A 24,965-nucleotide genomic window follows, 5' to 3' on the forward strand; every position below is an offset into this window, starting at 1 on the left:
GGGGAAAGTGATAACAGAACGTATAAAGTTGACGTGAATATCCATTAAGTGACTTTCTCAGGTAAATTTTATTTGTCGACGAAAAGTTCTTCTTATTTCGTTCTGATAGCAATAATGGGAATCACTTTGTCACCATGCTTTTACTGCCATTACTTTTGATTAAAAAAAGACCCTATAAATTAATCGAGCACGTTGACGAAGACTTGAAGTCTTCAACAAAGAAGCACAAAAAAGTTAATCCTATAAGTTAACGCAATCTCTTTGAAGTTGGTTGTCAAGAATCTATTGAGGGAAAAAAGAAAGAGAAAGAATATGGATATTGAGAAGAGACTCTACAAAGCTGCAATTGAAGGTAATATTGGAGTTTTACAAGAATTACTTCAAGAAGATGCTTTGGCTCTTGATAGACTTACCTTAAAAAGCTTTAAAGAAACTCCCTTGCACATCGCAGCAATGCGCGGGCATATTGAGTTTGTGAGGTTAATTCTTAACGGAAATCAACATCTTGCTGCTGAACTGGATTTCCAAAATTCATCAGCGCTTCACATAGCTTCGGTTAAAGGGCACATAGAAATTGTTAAAGATTTGTTGGTGGTGAAGCCTGAAATGTGTCTGGCTCGTGATCGCGATGGTAGAAATCCTCTTCATCTTGCAGCCATCAAAGGTCGAGTTGAAGTCATCAAAGAACTTATACAAATCAAACCAGATGAAGCTCTAGGAATGATCACGAACAATGGGGAAAACATTTTGCATTCGTGTGTCAAGCATAATCAGTTAGAGGCTCTCAAGGTGCTGATGGAAATTGGATTTGATCATGCGTTTTTGAACGCAAAGGATAGTGATGGCCACACCATTCTGCATTTGGCTGTTGCTGATAAGCAAATTGAGGTATGATATTGTCCCTTTGGAAATCAATTGATGACCTCCTATCTCATTTGTCACTAAATATAGAAAGGTGTTATTTTTTAAGACTGAATAAAAAGAAAAGAGTGTCACATTGTCACTAAATATAGAAAGGTGTTATTTTTTAAGACTGAATAAAAAGAAAAGAATGTCACATAAACTAGGATACAGAAATAGTTATTAAACCTACAATCATGCTCTTGCAAGCTATCAATATACATGCTAAAGACCAATGAAGTAAACGTTGAATGCTAGTTCTGATGTACGTCACTTTTCAATTTAGCCTCTCTACAGAATAGCGAAAAATAAATTGGCGAGATCGACTCAATGGTAACCTAAGATTGATAAATAAGGTAGGAAGATTCAACTAAAGAAGATAAGCTTTGAAAGGAGAAGGAAGATTTGAGATGAAAAACTTGGTTATGGAAAAAAGCTTTCTTGAATTGGCTTGGTTATAAATACCTAAAACCACCCCTCTTCATAGTTGCCTAGGGATGATTCAAGATAACCAACTTAGCCCCTCTTAACTCTCCTATACTCTTTATTACTCTCCCGTCTCATATTAGTTGTCCTGTTTTATTTTTTGAGAGTCAACTTGACCAATCGGTGGAGTTAGATTGGATTAGATCAATTCAATATTTAAAATTATAATTTAGATATTCAAAAACTACAAGAAAAGTATTATAAATTGTAATTCTTCTCATATCAATGTAGTGAAAAATATAACTCAAAATATTAATCAAAATTTGTATAGTTTGATTTTTTAAAAGAAAAAGGAAAGTGGACAAGTAATATGGGAGGGAATATTAAAGGCTTATCTGTGTTCTACTTTTGGTAATTTCTACTGCACTCTCTTTTAGCTCTAATATTTTCACTTCTTTATTCCACCATTACGTTTATTGAGGTAGATGTCTTAAGCCTTTATATACACCTAATCTTTCACTCATTATTATGTTAACGCAATCTGAAATTTTCACTTCTTTATTCCACCATCCTCTCTCTTCCCCAAGTTTTTCTCTCCTTTTTTTTTTTTTTTTTTTTTAAAGATTGTCATAGTTACTATTTGGACAGTCAAACATGGAGATATTACAATTATAAAGAGTCTCGTGTTTCTCATAAAAAACATGTAGCTCAGCAATTTCAAGATTTAGGAGAGTATAGGTTATGTCTATCAAGACGCACCTGTTAGTCTAGTGGTCAACAAAGTATAAGGTGCAAACCTTAGATATCCTAATGTTCAAATCCCAGCGGAGATAAAAATATTACGTAATTTTTTATCATATACCTAAGTTGTAGTAAGCACTGGCTGGATCAATTAGACAAGGGTGCACAAGCTGGTAAATAAACCAACCGTCTATCCACTACTGAAGTTTAACACTTTTGAGTGCAGACCATAGAGTTTCTTAGGAGGCACCCTGCATTTGATCTGAATGCACTGGATGGATGCGGATTAACAGAGATGGATGATCAAATTCAAGTCCATGGTGACATTGAACACATTGAAAGTGGAGAATCCAGTCGATTTACAGGGCAACGTCGAAAGGAAGTCAATCATACTTCCCGGAGCGAAATTAGTGAATCTTCAAAATATACATCACAGAAAAAAAAATTGGAGCCATTACAAAAAGCAGATTGGATAGAAAGGGATAAGAATACTTTAATGATTGTGGCTTCGCTTATTGCAACCGTGTCTTTCCAAGCTGGTCTCACCCCTCCTGAAAAAATTTGGAAAGAGAATTCAAAAGGTATTTAGTAATTAAATTTAGCTACTAAAATGATTTCTGTTTTATAAGTATCTTTTAACACCAAGTTAATCGAATTTCTTCGTAAAAGTTTACAAAAGCGTGACTACTTGTTTGGTAGTATTATAACTATATTACAAGTAATTCCTCTAACTTTAAAGATGTCCTTCTTCTACTTCTTGCTTATTCTTCCCTTTAATAAGTTCTCTTTTGAGCTTCGTTGGACATTATGAGTCTCATGAATCAACAGTACTAACCATCACAATGACGACAAGAGAGAATTGCTCAAGTGGTAAGCTTCCTCCACCTCCAATTCTAAAATTGTGAGTTTGAATCACCGAATAAGCAAAAAGAAGGAAGCTCTAAGGAGGGGTAAGAAAATAAAATAAAAAATGAAAAACCCATCATGATGAGAGAGAACACAAAATACATATTTCATTTTCCCCTTCCCAAGATAGTACTTGAAAATTAGGACCCCCAGTTTTAATATGTAGGTATATGGACACCTATTAGGATTAGTGCTAATTAACTCAAATCTAATTATTTGACCTTCCAAACCAGTGCTAAGTTTTAAAAAATGTAATTTGGTCAAAAGTAATAAAAAATAAAAAATAAAAAAGCCAAAATAATAATAACATAACAACATTTTTCCTCCCTCATCTCTTCCCCATTTCCACGTTTTTTTAGACATTGAGAAATCGATCGCTGAAGCTCTCCAAATCGAGCTCTTCACTCTCTTTTCAAAAGTTAGACTCGGTTAGTGCTTTCTAGGTTTATTGACTTGGGCATTATTACTCTTGTGAGCTTTATAACTTTATTTGGTGATTTTTCGATCTGCATCTTGGGTTTATAATAGATTGTGGTTTATAATAGACTATCTTTGGTTTCTTCTGCTGGGCTAAATTATATTATAGACTATATTAAATTTATCGAGGGTAAAATGGTAGTAGTTAGTAATTATAGTGGTCGAGTGGGCTCACACTAAATAGACCTAGAGGTGGACTTCTCCACAAAAAACCCAAGCTATTGAATTGGATAATGACTACACCTATAGAGATTTAGTGCGCGGCATAATTCTGTCCGGTGATATAGATCCCAAGCGGTACGACATGTCCATTAGCTACATAGTTGGTGCTGCTCTTAACTGATGAATGCAAAATACAACCTTAAATTAAACACTTTTATAGTCAAAGATAGTATAGATAGATTATCATCTCTCCAGGGATTGGTGCAAATAATATCTCAAAAGAAGCTCGCTCAATACTATTAAAAATGATATTTATAATTGAGGTGGTTAAAACCACAAGTGGTATCGAAGAAGTAAATAAAAACAAGGATCAAACATAAGTGTTATACAAAATATGTATTTACTAATAAGAGAAACAAGGGCATATGCAAGATTTCTGCAAGGTTTATTGATTCTTTTGAATTCAATAAGTACTTAGATTATTCATGAACTTGAGAAACTTCTTTCGAATGAATTCAAGTTCGATCAAATAAACTAATAAGGACGTCCTGGGAATAGCAAGAATCTATTGACAGAATAAATTTTAGGAACGATTTCTTCTGAATATCATTCTCATATAACTCAAGAAAATAATTGAAGGGCCCTTTCGATTACTCAAGAGAATTTTCACAAGAATAACTTAAATCATGTCGAAACTATTCATGAAATACTTCTTCCTTCAATTATACTACTCAAGAATATCTCAACAATCGTTTTAAACTTCCATCAACAAATTCACATTGCTCCTTCCTTGCCCAAGAGTTCTATCATACACCTCTCCAAGATCACCCTTTGAAAATAGGTCTTACAGCTTTTATATCTCGTCGCGGCCAAATGACCAAAATGCCCTTAAGTTTGAACTTTTCAGAAAAATCGCCAAAGTGGGTGATGGTGGGGCGATGGGGCTCTATTGAACGACCATTTTCCAAAATGGCCGGGGTTGAGCGATGGCTGTGCAATGCCCCAGCTTTGAAGCAACTTTCGATTTTCACCATTTTATCTCTTTTCACCTCGAAGCATCTCCATAAGTTCATCCTTGAGTTCCTTCAAGCAAAAACCTAATGAAGATCAAATTAGAACATTTCATCATGTAAAAAATCCAACTTTATATAAAATCACATCAAATAAACTCATAAAACTCGAGGGATAGATAATCATCATTAACAAGTGGGCAAAAATAGGTCCTATGTACATCAAGAATGATGTGTAGGCACTACTAAAAAAACAGTGAAATTCGACTAAACTTTTCGACCACACGCGGTCGAAAAAGGCCAAATTTCGACCAAAATTTCTACCGCAAGGCATGGTCGTTAACAGGTAGGGTGAAATTTTTTTCGACCTCACGTGGTCGAAAATTTTCGACCACACGCGGTCGAAATAAATTTTCTACCTAAAGTTTTTAAAAAAAAAATTCGACCGCATGAGGTCGAAAAAGTTATTTTTATTTAAATATTAATAAAATATTTCGACCGCACGCGGTCGAAAATATTATTTTACGCAAATATTATTTAAATTTTTCGACCTCCTGTGGTCGAAATACGATAGAAAATAAAAATAATAATAAAAAAATCATAATTTCGACCGCCTGAGGTCGAAATTTAGCAATATTGTTGCCAGATTTCAACCTCATGAGGTCGAAATTCAAAATTGTGCCCAGATTTTCGACCTCGTGCGGTCGAAATTATGATTTCTGGTTACCATTTCTGGGTGACTATTCGACCTCATGAGGTCAAAAATCTGGAAAAAAAATCCAGAATTCAACTGGTTTTACAGTAACCCACCTGCCAATCACACTGGTCAACCAAATCAACAATACAATTCATCAACACGTCCAATTCATCAAAGTACTTCTACAATCATAAACTTCACATTCTAAAATCAAATTCAACCTCAAGTTTCAATTTAAAGTACGTACTTCTAAATATCCTTAAAACTACATTCAAACACTTAAACATCGTAAAGTTAAACAACTATAAACTACTTTCTACATTCAAACACTTAAACATCGTAAAGTTAAACATCCATAAACTACTTCCTACAATCTAATTCACATTCAAAAGTACATCTAATTCGAATTAAAACTATCATAAAACAAATATACATATCCAAGAAAACATAGCAATATTGCAATCCAAAAGTATACAAATATAATAAAAAAGTCAACGTTGGGTGTTAGAGACATGATCCGATTCCTCCCCACTATCCTCATCAACAAGAGCATGAACTACATTGTCTTGTGACCTACGTCGTCTACTGGGTTGTGACCTACGAGCATCCCCGGGATACGGGGGAATATGAGAGGGCCCCGAGTTGAGTAAGCTGTCAATTTGGGCCTGCATATGCAACATCCTTGCCTCCGTAGAACTAAGTGTACTTGTTAGTTGACTAACTTTCAGCTTCATTTCTTGATACTCCTTAGGATCCACTGCCCCTTCAGAAGTAGTACCTACGCCTTGAAGGAACGACGGAAATTGACGACATGCTCGATTAGGCATCCCATAAATTGTCCCATACCTTGTCGGGGGAGCTATCTTCTCCATCCACTGCTGAGCAATTATCTCGTTGGTCATCGACGTCCCGGTTGGCTGACTGGCACAATATTCTAACTTGTGTCGTTGAAACTCAGTCTGAAATTGAAGGATGCAATGTTAGTAGGAAAATTTAGTTCAAACAAACGTAGTTATTATTATTAGTTAGTGACTTACATAGGTTTGGTGAGCCCTAGGCTCAATCCATTGGTCTGTACCATCGGCGTTCTTCGCCTTCCTCGTGTGAGTAATCTTGAAGACTTCATCTTGAGGTACTTCCTGACCCCTCTCGAGCGTCTACAAATAAATCAAGATTTACAACTAATTTCATATCCAAACAAGCCACAAGTAAAAATGAAATATGGGAGATATTACTATGTTTGCTTTGAACATCTTGTATTAAACACGTCTTGTGTTTTCAATCTTAAATTTTAACTAGTTTGTGTTTTAACTAAAGCACATCATATTGTCATTTTCTATATTCCTAGTATGGTTTTTTTAAGTTTCTTGTCAGCACTGAGAAACTTCATAGTTTTCAGCTTTTCTCATTAAAGAAACTGAAGTTTGCTCCATATCATTCTAAAGCTTTATATTTCACCTTTTCTGTTTGAAACTTTTGGTTAATCTAAGCGGGTTCGGGTTCGTCGTGTTTTGAGTGTGGATCCGGGACCTAAAAGCTCTAGTTCACTGCACCCAAGAATGGTCAGTGTTATTCCTTTGAATCTAGTCGTTATCTTTTATGCGAAAGTATAAGTTCTTGGTCAAGTTTATTACGTAATCTTCTCGTCATTTTTGCATTTTTGTTTTTCTCCTAATTTGTTTCTGTACATAGTATGATTTTGTGTTTATTTGGGTTTAGTTGTTGTATTATTAGGTAGATTAGGACATTAGTTTAGTAGAAAAATATCTCTTCTTAATACTGTTGTCTTGCATTCTCAGTTCTGTGTGTTCCTACTTTAATGTAGATTAGTTTGGTTTTAATTTAGTTTAAGTTAGTTTTATTCTAGCCCCGTTTTCACTTTAACATGTTGTTTAATTCCAGTTATGTGTTGTTAATCTGCTATTAAATCAACATGATTAGTTACTTGTAAGAGAAAATGTTTTAGTTTCCTTTTAAACTAAGAACATGTATGCCAAGTATAATTGTAATGGGAACTTCAAAGATTGTGTAGACTATTGAATGAACTCTAGATTCGTTCTAAGGATTGATACTTTTTCTATTATTCCCAATTGCCTGAATGAAATCAAGGGCTGAATGGAGACATCTCTTGAACTATTTGCTCATTTAATAGTTCCTAGAAGGTTTAATTTTTTGGAGCGATTTGGTTATTGAAATCTATGATAATCCTGCTTCTAATTCTGAATTTCACATGCCTAAATATCTTGTTTTATTCTTGCAGTGATACATTAACTGGTGCTACAAATGATTATTTCCGTTGTGTTCTTCCGCGAGATAGGTGTTGTCAAACATATGCATAGAGCTGTATTTGTTGACTTTTAGAGCCAATTACTGTGGATGAAGTGAGAACTGTAAGATACATACAACTATTCCATCCTGAGCAATATATTTCTTGCAACGAGTAACCTAATCTCTAGGGGTTGTTTAAAAGATATTCTCAAATGTGCATGTTACAATTCAATTTTTTCTTATTGTTAGGTGTTTGACAAATATAATGCAGTACAATTTGGATGAATACTTTTTTTTCTCTCAATGAAATGATTTAATTCTTTGTAATTAACCATTTGGCTAAAGCTACTGTCTTGGCAGGTTGTATCCAGGCAATGCTTGAATTGCAAGAACTTAACTGGGCTCTAATGCATATGAAGGGCAAAACCTGTGTTGCTTAAGCTTTCAGAATGACGTTAGCAGCCAGTTTTTACTACATTTGGCAAGAGAGGAATAAAAGAATTTTCCAAGTAGAGAAATTCTGAAATTCTTAGCAAGCAGATCAGATGTTCATGGTAGAGGTGTTTTGTTTCCTAGACAAGCCAGTCAATTGGAAGAAATTAACATCTATCCCTATAATCTGTGTAGTCCTTTGAAATAGGGAGATAGCTTTTGTAACTAGGAGACTGTGAACTTGGGGCTGTTTGTCCAAGTTACCTGGTTATGCTTTGTAAATACGCTATGTACTTACCAAACGATACATGAAGAATTATAAATGACTGGATCATTTTGTATACTTTTCGGATGAGAGTGTTTGAATGCATTTGAAAGGATTATTACTTTTTTTTTTGGTTGTTAAGTTAGGAAACAGTTAGAGAAGGCAAAATCTGGTTGGCAAAAGTAGTTGTAATGACTGGATTTGTTGTTGTCGCCAGAGATATTTATGATCGGAATTTCAATTAGCGAAAGGAAAAGTTGGTCGGTAAAAGGAGGTATAACGACTGGATTTTCAGCTGTCATTAAAAGTTTTTAACGACTGGATTTGAAATCCGGTAGTGAAATCCCCGAGGCCTAACTGACACACTGTTCGAAACTCAGCAAAAAAATAGCAGTCCAAAACAGCAGTCCAAAACAACAGAAAAAAAGCAAAAAACAGCAGTCCAAAACAGTGAAAAACAGCAGTCCAAAACAGCTGAAAAACAACAAAAAACAGCAGCAAAAAAGCAGTCCAAAACAGCGAAAAAATAGCAAAAAACAGCAATCCAAAACAGCAGAAAAACAGCAAAAAACAGCAGTCCAAAACAGTGAAAAAACAGAAAAAACAGCAGTCCAAAACAGCAGAAAAACAGCAGTCCAAAATAGCAGAAAAACAACAAAAACCAGCAGCAAAACAACAGTCCAAAACAGCGAAAAAATAGCAAAAAACAGCAGTCCAAAACAGCAGAAACACAGCACAAAACAGCAGAAAAACAGCAAAAAACAGCAGTCCAAAACAGCGAAAAAACAGCAGAAAAACAACAAAAAAACAGCAGAAAAATAACAGTCCAAAACAGAAAAAAACAACAGAAAAACAGCAGAAAAAACAGCAGCAGAAAACAGCCAAAAAAAAAATCAGCAAAGCAATAGAACAACCAGGTTATTGAAGCTGGTAAACCAGCAGAAAAACAGTTGCAAACTGTTTGAAACCAGCAAAAAAATAGCAATAGACAATGAAAGCAATGGAAAGATAAAATTGAACAATAGACAATGAAAGCTAAATAGGCTTGCATACCAGCTTCATCCTAACGTCCTCATGGCTGGTGGCCCCACTAGTGTGTCGAAATCCACCCTTATCTGAGGCCCTGGCCTTCTTCCCATTTTCGCTTTGCTTTAAAAACGTCGGATCAGTTGCCCAGAAGTGCAGCAGTTTCTTCCAGTTATCATCACGGATCCACTTAGGCTGCAGGACTTTTTGACGGGCTCTACGTAACGCATGCTTAAGTATATTCCCCGCCTTTTTCTCGAAATTTTGCGCTACTAGTGTCTCATGTTCCGGGTTCCAAAAACACTTTGTCTGCAATGAAATTAAAATATTTTCATTAATATATATATGGAACATTCCATAAACAATCAACAAATAGTTATATTATTTTACTACAAATAATAAATACCCTGAATTCTAGAAACAACTGCTTCTTCAGATCCACCGGCACCTTGCCCCAAGACGAAATGGCGCCTCTATAGAGTGATTTGACTGACTGTGAAACCCTTTTAGTTGCTTTGCATGGATAGAAGCTGCATCCAAACCAAAGAATTAATTTAAATAATACCTTAAACGTTTTAGAATAAAGTAAATAACTTAAGAAAATTCAATATATTTACCCGTATCCAACTGGCTTGATTATAAGACGACCAGACCCATCAACTGTCTCAATGTCTCCTGGTCGGGGAGGTTCTTCATCAGAATCAGAGCTACTTTCTCGAGGCTCCGCAGTCACAACATTTGGGTTATATGAGGTCGATGGCTGTGATACAGTCGGGCTGGGTGTAGCAGTCGGGGTACCGCTCATACCCGCTCGCTGTGATACATGATAATAATCAGGGAGGCCATGTGAGATAGTGCGTGGTGTGCCAGGCGACTGAGATCTTTGTTGTGGTTCTGTTTGGCCCTGAGGCCAAAAAAATGGGCGTGCTGTCACATGACTGGTCGGCTGACTCCATGCCAACCCATTGAAGTCCTCATAATGTTGCAATGGAGGGCCACGTGGTGAGATACACGGGAGTGGAGATCGATCTCTGCCAGGAATCCTAAGGGTTCCGGGCACTAGGCCCTCTGGTGGTATAAATGGAGGCTTCTTTTTTGACTTTTTTGGGGCTTTAGCAATACCTTTACCCTTATTATCACCCGCCATCTACAAAATAAAAAAAATGGTTAGAAAAAATGGTGAACTAGACAGACATACAAGTATAGAGAAGAGCAGAATAGTGTAATTTGTATACCAACTGTATTAGTTACAAATCAGCTGCTTCTGCATAAAATTATCAAACAATACACAACAACAATAACTCGTGATTGCATAAAATTATCAGCAGTACACAACAAGCATAACTTGTAATACAAATGGAAGCTTAAGTATTAGAATACTAATAGGTCTTCCATTAATCAACTAAATAAAACGACACATATTTAATAGTTCTAAAATGAAAAACATGCTAATTTTCATCACTTTCTTCCACGTCTGACCATTCATCCTCGTCGGTTGTTTCATTTTCAGCAATTTCAGCATTTTCTTCTACAACTTTATTAATTTCTTCTACGTCGATTTCTTCTAACATATGTTCTGCATGCTCCAGTTCAGTTTCTAACTCAGGGTCAACTATTTGGTTAATGTGTGTTGTGTCGTCATTCTGAAAGGCAGCAGGCAGGTCATTCTCAACTTCCACACGACCAATAGGCTTGGTTTTAATAACCACCCACCACTCTGACTTATCTGGTCGCAATGGATAAGGGACATAGTACACCTGCTTAGCGGTGTGTGCAATGATGAAAGGATCATAAGCTGCATACCTCCGCGTGTGTTTTACTTCAATGATATTAGAATCTTTCAGTACCCTCGTACCTCTTTTTGGGGTTGGATCAAACCAGTTGCACCGAAACAAAACAATTTTTTTTCTTGGCCAACCAGAATACTGTAATTCTAAAATCTCTTCGATTACACCAAAAAAATCAACACCATCAGCACCTTTAACCCACACACCACTGTTATTAGTTTTCATATGGTTAGCACATTCTTGGGTATTAAATTTGAAACCATTAACCACATATTTATCCATACAATCGGTACCAATGGGTCCCCAAGATAAGTCCTTCAAAAATTGTTCATAAAAACCACAAGGTGTATTGTGAACCTATCAACAGTTAAGAAATAGAAAGTTAGAAATAGTAGATTTCAAAACTTTAAATTTTGTAATTATGGTAGCTTTGTGTTAGAAAATTATAAAACTTACGTAATTGTTAAACCACGTTGCAAATTGGTCGTACACTTTTTCTTGGCCATGTATCTCCACAAAAAGACTGTGCAACAAAGTGGTATTAGGTTAGTTGCTATTACATTTTAAATGAATAGTTTATGCAATTTCTTTTCAACTTACTCATAATAAGGTTGAACTTCTGGGCAATTTAACAAGATATGTGTGGATGCCGATTTATCCTCCATCTGATTCAATTGTCTGACACGTTTTTTTGACCCATCACCTGGTCGATTAAAGATCGATATCGGCTCCGGTAAAGAATTATTCACACCCCCATCATAGTGTCGATTAGGCCTGTTTCTCAAACAAGCCACATCGTTCCCAAAGTAGTAAGAACAGAAATGGGATGTTTCCTTGGCAAGGTAAACTTCGCACATTGAGCCTTCCACTTTCGATTTCTGTTTGATAGCCCTTTTTAACTTACCAATACACCTGCATTTCTATTGTGTTATGTATGAATAAAAAAAATGATTACATAGGAATAAAAAGTTAGTCAATACCTCTCGAAAGGATACATCCACCTATATTGTACTGGGCCTCCGAGTCGGGCTTCGTATACAAGGTGAACGGCAACATGTTCCATCACATCAAAGAACCCTGGAGGAAGAATCCTCTCCAACTTGTTTGTGATAACAGGAATATTATAATCCATCCGACAAAGGTTATCTTCCCTCAACGTACTGGAACACAAGTCTTTGAAGAACAAACTAATTTCTGTCATAGGTTTCCAGATTCGTTCAGGCAAGCCACTAAATGCAATTGGGAGTAATGTTTCCATGAAAACGTGGCAGTCATGACTTTTCATCCCTTGTGTCCTCCCTTGGTCCAAAACAACTCGTGTTCTAAAATTTGATGCATGCCCATCTGGCATCTTCAAGTCCCGGACCCACTCACAAATCTTACGCTTCTGCTCAGTTGTGAAAGAATAGCTAGCCTTAGGCTTGAATAACCTGTTTTGTTTCAGCTGCAACTCTAACTCTTTTCGTCGACAATACTCAGGCAAGTCCATTCTAGCCTTAACATTATCTTTGGTCTTGTCCTTTACATCCATCACTGTGTTAAACAAATTATCAAAGTAATTTTTTTCAATGTGCATGACATCAAGATTATGTCGAAGAAGATTATCCTTCCAATATGGCAACTCCCAAAATATGCTCTGTTTTGTCCAGTTATGGTAAACCCCATACCCTTCAAACCTGTACGGTTCTTCTTCAGTAACCTTTGGGAGGTTCTGAACTCTCTCCCAGATATCCTCACCAGACAATATTGGAGGTGGACAGTCTTGTTCAATTGTATTCTTCTTGAATGCATTTTTCATTCTCCTAAAGGGGTGATCCATCGGCAAGAACCGACGGTGACAATCAAACCATGAATTTTTTTTGCCGTTTTTTAAAGTGAAAGACTTAGTATTCTCCATGCAGTAAGGACATGCTAACTTTCCGGCTGTCATCCACCCGGACAACATCCCGTATGCAGGAAAATCATTAATAGTCCACATTAAAGCAGCCCTCAAATTAAAATTCTGCTTGCGCGAAATTTCATATGTCTCAACCCCTACGGCCCACAATTGTTTCAGTTCATCAACCAGTGGTTGCAAGTACACATCAATCAAAACTTTTGGATTACGAGGGCCAGGAATAATGCAGTTAAGGAATATATATATGGACTAGTCATACACATCTCAGGAGGAAGATTATACGGGGTTATGAACACGGGCCAGCAAGAATACGGAGCAGCAGAAATAGAATGCGGAGTGAATCCATCTGAACATAAACCCAACCTGACGTTACGTGGTTCAACTGCAAAGTCTGGATAGGTTCTATCAAAATGCTGCCAAGCCTCACCATCAGATGGATGACACATAACACCCGGTGGCCTTCTATTTTCACTGTGCCATCTCATATGAGGGGCAGAACTATTAGAGGCATACAACCTCTTTAACCTTGGTATAAGTGGTAAATAATGCATCGCCTTAACAGCAACTCTCTTCCCACTGCGAGTCTGCTTAAACCGATTACTACCACAAAACTTACAAGATTCTAGACCGACATCGTCCTTATAGTATAACATGCAACCATTTTCACAACAATCAATTCTGACCGACGACAGTCCCAACTTGGACACCAATGTCTTTGCCTTATAGTAATTATCGGGTATCTCTAGAGTGGAGTCAACTAATTCATGCATGAGGTCAATAAAAGAATCCATTGCCCCTTCAGAAATATTGTTATCTGCTTTGATACTCAACAATCTAACGGCGACAGACAACTGAGAGTGCGGACTCCCATCCTTTAAGGGCTGGCTAGCTTTATTTAACTTTGCATAAAAACGTTTGGCCTCTTCATTGGGAGCTTCTTCAACATGGCCACCAGATTCAAATTCCGAATGCATGCCATATGCATCCTGAACCATGTCGTGCATTCTGGAATTTTGGACATTACGTTCTACCCTCCTGCTACTTTCACCGACTTCAAAGTTCTGAGATCTAACAAAATTGTTGTGTGTTTCCCCGTGACTAGTCCACACTGTATAATTACTTTTAAAGCCTTTTTCGTACAGATGAAGCGTAACAAGCTCTGGGGTCTCGTAATTCATACATTCACATTTAGCACAAGGACACCTAACCACACCATGAACTATAAAATCCTCAAGTGACTTTGCGTATTCAACAAAAGCATAGACACCGGCTATAAATTCATCCCTCATCCCTAATGGATCATCATAAGATCTATTGTACATCCACCTACGAGAATCCATCTACACAAATAGCACAATGTTTGAACTTGTTAAACTAATACTTAGTTTATATGTTATTAGTAAAAGAATCACCAACCATAATTACCATAATTCTCAAAAAGGGCATCATAATTAGCAACAAAAGATAAGAGAAGAATGAAGAATTCACATTCAAGCTAAGCACCATTTAACTAATTGCTTAAACAAACAAATCTCTTGACACATTCATAGAAGCTCATATGAGTTGCTCGAAAAAAGACAAAGAAGTCGTGTACAGTATGTGCCAAAAAGCTAGTGTACAATAAGCAATGTAAGCATCATTTCCTCTTTTTATAAGCTAAGCCTTTGTTTCTTATGAATAGAGTACAGATTTATGATGGGAAATTACAACGCTAATGTCCAGCGGTTACTGAATATTCACCTAAGAGAACATGTAAGCTTATAAGATTCCTCCAATTAGCAATATTGTTGCCAGATTTAGACCTCATGAGGTCGAAATTCAAAATGTTGCCCAGGTTTTCGACCTCCTACGATCTAATTCTAATTTGTGGGTACAATTTCAACCTTATGAGGTCAAAATTATCAATATCTTCAACCTCATAAGGACAGATAGGAAAAGAAACTCATCAAATAGTCATTAATCACACAAGTTGGCCATAAAATTTAAACCCACATATAAAAAGCTGCTAAACCCACACAAGCTGCTAAACCCACATATAAAAAGCAAAATCCTGGTTATCTAGGCATCAAGCTTTAAGCAATGAGGGACAAACTAAGAAACCCGCATGGATATTTTGGGGAAAAGAGAAAATAACTAAATAAAAACAAAAAAAAACTTACAGTGGGGTTGGGGCGTTAGTGGCGGGGAGGGGTGTGGTGGGGGTGGAGTGTCGGCGGCGGCGTAGGGTCTGGTGGGGTGGGAGTTTTAATTTAATTAGCTTTTGGTAATTGGTGGAAATGGAGTACGTACTGTGGAAATGGCGTAGGGTCTGCTGAAGTTCTTTTGGTAATTAGCACGATTGAAGTTTAATTTGGGGGAGTATATAACTGTTGCAGGTTTTTGGATTTCGATCGCGTGCGGTCGAAATGTGTTTCTTCTTTTTTTAATTAGTTATTTTATTTATATAATTTAATTTTAAAAAATATTTTTTATCATTTATTATTTGTACAAAAATAGGTTTCGACCTCATGAGGTCGAAATCCAAAAAAATAATAATAAAAAAAAAATCTGAAAATTTCGACCTCATGAGGTCGAAGTCCAAAAAAAAATTAAAAAAAAATTAAATTCTGAAAATTTCGACCTCATGTGGTCGATTTTTTTTCGACCAAAAAATGAGATCGAAAATATGCGGTCGAAAAAACCCGTTTTTTTAGTAGTGAGGTGCGCCTATATCTTCTTGATTTTGGTAAGGATGGTTCCAGGCCTCTTTTATGTAAGTGTGTACAAGAGGTCCGATGGAAGTCCAAATCCATCAAGGGCCGCCTCACTGCATTGATGAACATTCCAGGACTTGATGGTCTTGGAAAGTGTTCAATGAGCACTGATTTCATGAATTTCATGGACATAATGTTCATATAGATGCTTTGGAAAATAGTGCTGGTGTTTCCAGCAATTTATCTACTGCAATAAAGTATTTCATGTTCCTGTAGAGTTCTCTACATTGACAAGATCCCGCCCCCACATGCAGAGAAAGCATGTCCGTGATTTTAGAGACAGTTTATAACTACTCTTCTCCATGGAACACCACATATCCACACTACAAATCATACGAATGTGATATTATCCCAATTCCTCCTGAAGGATAGTGTGTGATTCCTCCGAAGTTGCGGGGCATACAAATTTCCCCACCAAAATACATTCCAAAAAAGGCCGAAGGTACACTAAGCGGTACAACCAATTAACCATGGAGGAACTGAAATCAAACAAGAGGAGAAATAAATTCTCCACCCACAAGCAATTTGGCCACAAGAGAACCACCTATAGTCTGAATTTGTGGTTGGTCTATACATAAATATTTCCATTTTATCTTAGCTTTTAATGAATGTCTTATGTCTATAATAAGAGTTCAAATGGTCTATACATAAAAGTTGCCCTTTTGTATTTGCTTTTAACGAATGTCTTCTATATGTAATAATAGTTCAAATGGTCTATACATAAACATTGGCCTTTTGTCTTTGATTTTAAGTCCAAATGGCGTATACATAAACATTGCCCTTTTTGGTCTTTACTTTTAATTAATGCCTTCATTCTATAATAAGAGTTCAAATAGTATACATAAATGTTCCTTCCGGTCCATTATAATATTTATCACGTCTATACCTAATTTATAATTGTCGCAAGTGAAAAGTCTAACCAAATATGCACATAGATCTAAACATGCATAACTGATTCCAAAACATAATTAACAATGATGTAATTCCACTGAACAATAAAGTTAAAGTTCTAAATTATTCTCAACTAAAACAACAACTAAGCAACCCCACCCTAATTCTTAGCCGTTGCCTCATCTTGAATCTCAATGGGATCAGCAACCATAGGAGTATCGCCATGATCGACATCTAAAGAGGCAAGAGTTCCATTAACTTGTGGTTTGATGGATTTTTAATGCTGAAACAATGATTTATCAATTGATATCAGTCTATCTAGAATTTCATTCGTCCCCTCACCACACTCCTTACAAAATCCACTACCTCTGTATGAACCTTATCCATATGTTCTTCCATTTCTAGGATGGTCTCCAAGATTTCCAAAAGTCACATGATTCTTCTATGCTGCTCTAGCGAGACGTCATGGGCGGGCCTCTCCTAGCATATTGATCTCTGTGGGATTTTCTAAATCTTTTCTCCTTAATGAATTGATTTCCTCATTCACCTTCTCGTCGTCATAAGACATAAGATTCTTGTCATGACCCAATCTGTGAGACGTGACAGTACTGACTCACTCGAGTCAATAAGCCATCCACAACCCAATTAAAGCAATTTATTACGGAAATAAGTGCAGAAATAAATCATACAAGTCAATTTCAAGTCTTAAAGCCTTTATAATAATAAAATGCCAAAATAAGTACGATCCCCTAAGACTGGTGTCACTAGTACAAGAACTTGCTAAATACGGATACAAGTCTGAAATGATACTTAAGTACACTGTCTGGAATGACAGAAAGTAAATGATAGAGGAGAATTCGATGCTACAAATCTGCTTGTATCCCACCCCGAATTCTCGAGATGGTGTCCTCAATTGCCGGCGAACTCACGGGTAGTGCTCGAACCAGGGATAAAATCTGCACACAAAAAGGTACAGGAAGTTTAGAGTGAGTACGGGAACGTGTACTCGGGCAACATCGTCAACTGACCCTAACTTAACACAGAGATGAGTGTTGGTCTTCCGAATACTACTTCTACACCTAACCACGGTAAGTTCATCATAATGATCATAATAGCCAATGCAATCTCTAAAATCATAAGTTATAAGCCTAGGTTATAGCATCTAAACCCTTAAGTACAGTCCAATAATCCGAATCATGCAGCCAATGGATTCAATATCAGCTTAACACAACAACAAAACACATGTATAAGAAAATGGTAAGAAATGCGAGTGATATGTAATGCAAAGGCTTTCCATCTTAGGTACACACAAGCTCCTTTAATAGGAGCGCGACCCATGGGGGACTCGCGAGATCCATATACCGCCCGAAATCATTTCCCTTCGGGTTTCTTCGCCATAGTTATCTCTCAATCATATTACATTACCTAGCTTACATTACCTGTCACTAGCCAATCGGACTCATATCAATCATATCACTCGGCCTATCGGGCCATATACTCGCGTCAACCGTCTAGAATCATTTCCCCTCGGACCCAACATATGTATCCTCAAGTGTAATATGCATGAGATACCATATAAAAGCATAAATATGGCATGCACACAACAAGCAATCAATGCCAAACAATAAAGACTCAATCTTTAGCCTCTTTTCCACTTTTAAACGAGTAATTATGAGTTATAAGACCACATGAATCACAAATAAGATAGGTAATAAGCATAGGAATAATAAATAAGGGACCTCATATCCTAATCACGGGAACCAATCAATTTATGCTATCAGCTAATGCCCAAAGCATGGCATTCAGACCGGACTATACAATTGAAAATATACAAACACCCATATCATGGCACTGGTACCCAATATAAGTGTTCGTCACCTCACAAGTATCGGGACCCCCTTTAGTTATCTCATTATCCCCTTTTATTAGTCCAATTAAACCAACCAAATTGCCTTAAAATGAGGTCAAGATCTGAACTTGCCTGAATTTGGAGTCCGATAGTCACAACGAAGCCTTGCCCTTCCATAGAGCCTTAAAATGATCCCAATCTGTTCAAATATGGGATCTAGGTAAGAATATGACACTAATGATACCCATATTGCTATACTTTAAATCTGAACCCAAAAAGTCACCCAAAATAGGATTCCGAGCCTCAAAGGGAAAAACGAGAAATTTAACCCAAAATTAGTTTACCCATCAGCTATGATGTCTAAATACCAAAAATCAACTCAATCCAACATCAATTCCATGATCTAATCATGATTCCTTATTTTTGACTTAGGGTTTATAAACCCCCGATTTCCCAGCCATAATTAATGATTTCTAACATGAAAATCCTTACTAATCCATGATATAATCTAAAAGGAAGGTTTAGGAAAGTACCCAATCAATGAACCTTGCAATTTCTCCCAAAATCACCTTAAACCGAGCTCTCAAATATGTGAATGAAATGGCTAAACTCGAATTGGGGAAATAAAATAGGTTTCTGATTAGCGATCTCTGCAGGTGCGCTCAATTTCTCGCACCAGCGCTTCATTAATTTGCTCAGGTCCGCAGGCACAGCGCCACTCCTGCGGCCTTCACTTTGCAGGTGCGACCATAGCCTAAGACACCTCCCTTCACACCTGCAACCCACCACGCGCAAGTGCTGCCTCGCAGGTGCGATCCCAATCTCACGGGTGGGAAACACCAAACACCGGAAAAATCATGCAACTTTCAAACTTCAACCTAACACTCAAAACTCATCCAATTGGACGGTGCCTCCACTAAAGTTTCACTGAATCAATCTCTTTGGACCTCAACTTTCGGATCTGCCTATCCAAAATAGTAACCGGCTCCTCCTCATAAGTCAAATTCTGATCAAGCAACACCGAATCCCACTAAGTCACATAAGAACCATCAGAATGATACTTCTCAAGCATAGAAATATGAAACATATGGTGAACACCTAATAAACTAAGAGGCAAAGCTACCTTCCCAATGTGCTAAACAATCTTAAACGGACCAATGTACATACCTAGGGCTCAACTTTTCCTTCTTCCCAAACCTCATCACACTCTTCATGGGTGAAACCTTCAGCAATACCCGCTCACCAACCATGAACTCTAAGTCACGGACCATTCGATCCATATAACTTTTTTGTCTACGCTGAGCCTCAGAAGTATCCCGTGAATCAACTTGACCTGGTCAAAAGCAACACAAAGCAAATCTGTACCCCAAGGACTAACCTCGAATGCATCAAGCCACCCAACTGGAGAACGACATCTTCTACCATAAAATGCCTCAAATGGTGCCGTCTCAATGCTAGAATGATAACTATTGTTGGAAGCAAACTCTACCAAAGGCAAAAACTGATCCCAATGACTACCAAAGTCAATCACACAGGCTCGTAACATATCCTCAAAGACCCGAATAGTCCAGTCTAAGTAACCATCAGTCTGAGGGTGAAACGTTATGCTAAGCTCCACCCGAGTACCCAACTCTTTCTGCATAGATCTACAGAAATGAGATGTAAACTGAGTGCCTCGATCCGAAATGATAGATATAGGCACACCATGCAAACGAACTATCTCTCGGATGTAGATTCTGGCCAACTTCTCTTAATTGTAATTAATCTGAACAGGTAGAAAATGAGCCGACTTCGTCAAACGGTCCACAATCACCCAAATAGCACCAAACTTACCCAAAGTCCTAGGTAACCCTACCACAAATTCCATAGTAATCCACTTCCATCTCCACTCAAGTATAGGCATCCTTTGAGTAATTCCACCTAACTTTTGGTGCTCATACTTCACTTGTTGACAATTCAAACACTTAGCCACAAATCCTGCGATATCTCTCCTCATACTACACCACCAATAATGTTGCTTCAAATTCTAATACATCTTTGTAGCTCCCGAATGAATAGAGTACCTAGAATTGTGAGCCTCCTCCATGATCAATCTAGTTAAATCACCCACCTAGGGAACACATATGCGACCCTTGATCCTTCAAACCCCCTCTTCATCAAGAATTTCCTCTCTTGCCTTTCCTTTTCTTATCACGAATTTTGCACAACTTTGCATCTTCAAATTGTTGGGCTCTAATATGCTCCATTAAGGAAGACCGCGCCTCCATTCAAGCCATAACCTTACCAGGTTCAAAAATATCAAGTCTCACTAATCTATTAGCCGACTGCCCATACATAGCCAAAGGTCACTCTCTAACTTGTAAACATACTAGGCTACCCACACCGCCTTGCAACTCAAGGCATCCGCCACTACATAGGCCTTGCCCAAATGATAAAGAATTGACATGTCATAGTCCTTAAGCATCTCTAACCACCTCTGCTATCTCATATTGAGATCCCTCTGTTTGAGAATGTGTTAAAGACTCTTATGATCAGTAAATACCTCACAAACACACTATACAAGTAGTGCCTCCAAATCTTCAATGCAAATACTACTGTCGCCAAAAACAATTCATAAGTTGGGTAGTTCTTCTCATGCACCTTCAACTGCCTTGAAGCATAAGTTATCACATTCCCTTTCTACATGGACACACACAATAAAGCCCTCTCCCTTCACGGGAAGAGTCAAAATTAGAGTTATAGTCAACAAAGTCTTGAGCTTTTAAAAGCTCGCCTCACACTCATCCGACCACTGAAAGAGTACATTTTTCTTAGTCAATCTGGTCAAAGGAGACGCAATAGATGAAAATCCCTCTACAAATCGCCGATAATAACTAGCGAAGCCAACAAAACTCTAAATGTCGGTAATTGAAGTAGGCCTGACCCAATCACGAACTGCCTCAATCTTCTTAAATCTACCATGACCCATCCTTAGTCACCACATGTCCTTAAAAGGCCACAAAACTGAGCTAAAACTCACACTTCGAGAATTTAGCATAAAGCTTCTTCTCCTTCAAGATCTCAAGCACAATCCTCAAATGCCGATCGTGCTCCGCTCCACTACGAGAGTATATAAAGATATCATTAATGAAGATAAACACGAAGGAATCCAAGTACAGTCTAAAAACACCATTCATCAAATCCATGAAGGCTATTAGGGCGTTAGGTAACACAAATGAGATATCCACGAACTCATAATGCCCATGTCGTGTTCGGAAAGTTTTCTTAGGAACATCCTCAGCCCTAATCTTCAGCTGGTGATAGCAGGATCTTAAGTCAATCTTGGAAAAGAGGGAAGCACCCTAAAGCTGGTCAAACAAATCATCAATGTGCGGTATTGGATACTTATTCTTGATGATCACCTTGTTCAACAGCTTCTCTTCCCTGGAAAATTCCTTGTTATCCAGTAAATTTATGAGCACATCCTGATTAACCTACTTCTAATCTGATTTAACATTAATATAGAAATTATCACCTTTTTATCGACCTTATTCAACTCATCTTCACTAGGAAAGGCCTCGCAATTTAGTCTAGTGACCAATGCAAACTCCCTTAGCCAAAAAAATGGCATATCCCTAATCAAGAACTACATCTCATGCTTTTCTTTTGATACTTTATTTAATATTGAAGAAGCAAATCAACTAAATGTCCATTGAATTGATCTCAGTTTACGGCGGGTCCAAGAAGTGGAAAAAAAATTTGTTCGGAAATAAATTAAAGGTTAACATTTTTGCAGTTCATCTTTGAAAGAAAACCATAATTTCAATAGACCTCACTCGATCCTGGAAGGGAAATCAACTCCTTCAAGTAGCCATAGACCAATTCGAGCCTTTTCACTTTCTACTTCCACGGACTTAACATTTTCAGGAACGGATAGACGATCACTATTTTCCTCGTCATCTTCCGTAGCCTCGCCTTTGCCGCGTTCCTATTCTATTCCACTAGAAATTCCTCTTTTGTTGTCTTCCTGTTCTCTAATACCAGAATTGCCTCTTCTTCTTAGGTGCATTCTGGAAATGCATCAATCTGTTCAATTGTATCAATAGACATGGAGTCCGCCTCTTCTACATTTCATCTATTAATTAACTCGTCTAGTCGATTGCATAGGGTTTCAACTTCATCTAGGTCAACAATCTTTGTTCTTACCCTGTTTTTGAAGTAGAAGGTCTGTAATATACTTTCCAAAGTGATATGGCACGTCGTCTTTTCAACACTATGACAGTAAACTTAGAAAAATCAAATATCATGCAAGACAATATGGAACTCAAAAAAAAAAAATCAGAATAAGAATAAATTAGGGCTTCGCCATGACTGTAAACCCAGAAAAATCAAAAAATAAGGCAAGAGAAACAACATATTGAACTCGAATAAAATCATAATAAGAATAAAATAGGGCGTTGACATGACTGTATATTTAGAAAATAACAAATAAGATTTTTAAAAAATATTTGAATTTGAATAAAATGAGAGTAGGAATAAGTTAGAGCTTCAAAAACCTGGAACTGTTCTTCAGTCGAAACCTTCAAATTGTGGCTCTTGAATGGCAAGAGTAGCTTCAATGCTCTTTCAATCTTGACCAAATAGAGAGGTACTATTATATGCAGATGTCGTTATAGAGAAGTCTGACTGTTATAAGTTTCTAAAATTATATAGAAACCCCGCGTGTTTGCTAAGCCCAAATTTAGCATTGTTTTCCACCAAAAATAAAGAGAAAAGAAACAGGGGTTCTGATCTTAAGAAAATAACTCAAGTGGCTCTGCCAACTAAATCAATACGCCTTGTAAAATTTTGTACTTATAGACCAAAAAGAATCGAGAGAAAGTTAGAAAAGAAAGTGCGGAAAGTTGGGCTATGTTGAGGATAAAATTAAGTAAGTAATTAAAAGTTTGTTTATTGTAAGGTAAAGGGCCTGGGATTCAATCTCTGTGTAACTCATTATCAAAAAGAAATTTGACGTCCTTGGTCGGTGAAAAAAAAAAATCAGGCACACACGTGAGGGGCGTGTCGAGCATATAATTAAGTAAATAAAAGTGTGTACTATCTAACTACTTAAGCTCTTAGATGAGATGGTCACACACTTCAATATGCTAAAAACTGTGTATGACACTAACCTACTTCAGCTATGTAAACGTAATTTTATATACATCTCCGATTACAAAAGATATGAAGCTAAACTACATTAATCTCGAGCTCTACATACGCTTCCCTGTTCTTACTCTATTGTCAATGTTGTTGATACATGATAATATTTTCTACAGATACTGCAATAGAATCACCTAGTCCGAGTCCTACAGTATATTCATCAGCGGGAGCAAAGATCCCACCCTCGATGTATGACGATTATATAGTGCCCAATACATTTGGGTTTATAGCATCTTTGAGCATCATATTACTGTTGATAAGTGGCTTGCCTAAGGAAGAGAGGTTTCATGTGGATATTGAAGTTTATCATGTGGATTGCCATCTCTGCAACCACATACACTTACCTTACATCTGTCAGAGCCTTTGCCGAGGAAAGCATAAACAATGGTCAGAATGTCATAGTATGCTCACTAATTGTATGGATGGGATTGATGGCCTTCCTATTCATTATCCATACAATCCGTTTGATGGTGAAGGGCCTGAAGGCTGTTAGAAAGCTGAAGAAATTTATTGCCAAGAAGAGTAATTAATGAATTCCAGCTAGTGTAATATTAATGTCCTAGCTAGTGTGAACAAGTAAAAAACTCTATCTAATTTATCTGAGGATTCATGATCTCCATGATTGTATTAGTACTCTTACAGTCTAGGTACTTATTTTAAAATATTTGAGTTTTAGACCTCTTTGAATAGTAATATATTGGTTGACAGATTTAAGTTATATATATAGAAGATCTCTTACTCTATTAGTACATAATTTAACTTGTGATAGAAATCTCATTATTATCATTATTGAAACTTGATTTTTGACCTCTCATAAATTATTTTGATTACTCGGAGTCCTTGGATAATAAATAAAATAATTTGCACACTCACAGAGAATCTGAATGATTTTTATATAATTATTCAGACTTGCATTTTACTTCTCTAAATTAATAGAGGAACCGTACAGGCTCTATTAATTATTTAGAAATTTAGCAGCATTTATGAAATACTTTTATAATTAATCAGCAGCAGAACAATTTTAAACAATTGTTCATTTAATTAATCAAATCAAGAAAAATCAAGGAAGAAGGCGAATTATCTTTTTTCTTTTTTTTTTTATCCAAGGAATTTAAGTAATTAAGAGAATTTACCATTTTTTGCCCCTCAAGCATTGAATTTTGTATGTTTGCATAATTATGTTAAATTGGCAAATTTGTTTTGACAAAATTGTAATTTAGTTTTAACTGTTGTGTGTTGCATAAATGATCGCGCAATAATTAACCAAGTCATGCTTTAATATAGCTGGGGTCAATTT

The 24,965-nt window shown here is 36.9% G+C and overlaps 1 protein-coding gene across 1 annotated transcript; it reads left to right on the forward strand.

Annotated features, from left to right (window-relative positions):
• The first annotated feature begins 266 nt into the window (after positions 1–266).
• LOC132609607 (ankyrin repeat-containing protein At2g01680-like) lies at positions 267–24,405 on the forward strand. The gene is made up of 3 exons (XM_060323670.1): positions 267–888; positions 2,294–2,648; positions 23,785–24,405. The coding sequence occupies exons 1-3, from the start codon at positions 313–315 to the stop codon at positions 24,159–24,161; spliced, it is 1,308 nt and encodes a 435-aa protein (XP_060179653.1). The 5' UTR covers positions 267–312; the 3' UTR covers positions 24,162–24,405.
• Positions 24,406–24,965: the final 560 nt, after the last annotated feature.

The sequence above is a fragment of the Lycium barbarum genome, chromosome 9 (assembly GCF_019175385.1).
Source record: "Lycium barbarum isolate Lr01 chromosome 9, ASM1917538v2, whole genome shotgun sequence".
Lineage (NCBI taxonomy): Eukaryota > Viridiplantae > Streptophyta > Magnoliopsida > Solanales > Solanaceae > Lycium > Lycium barbarum.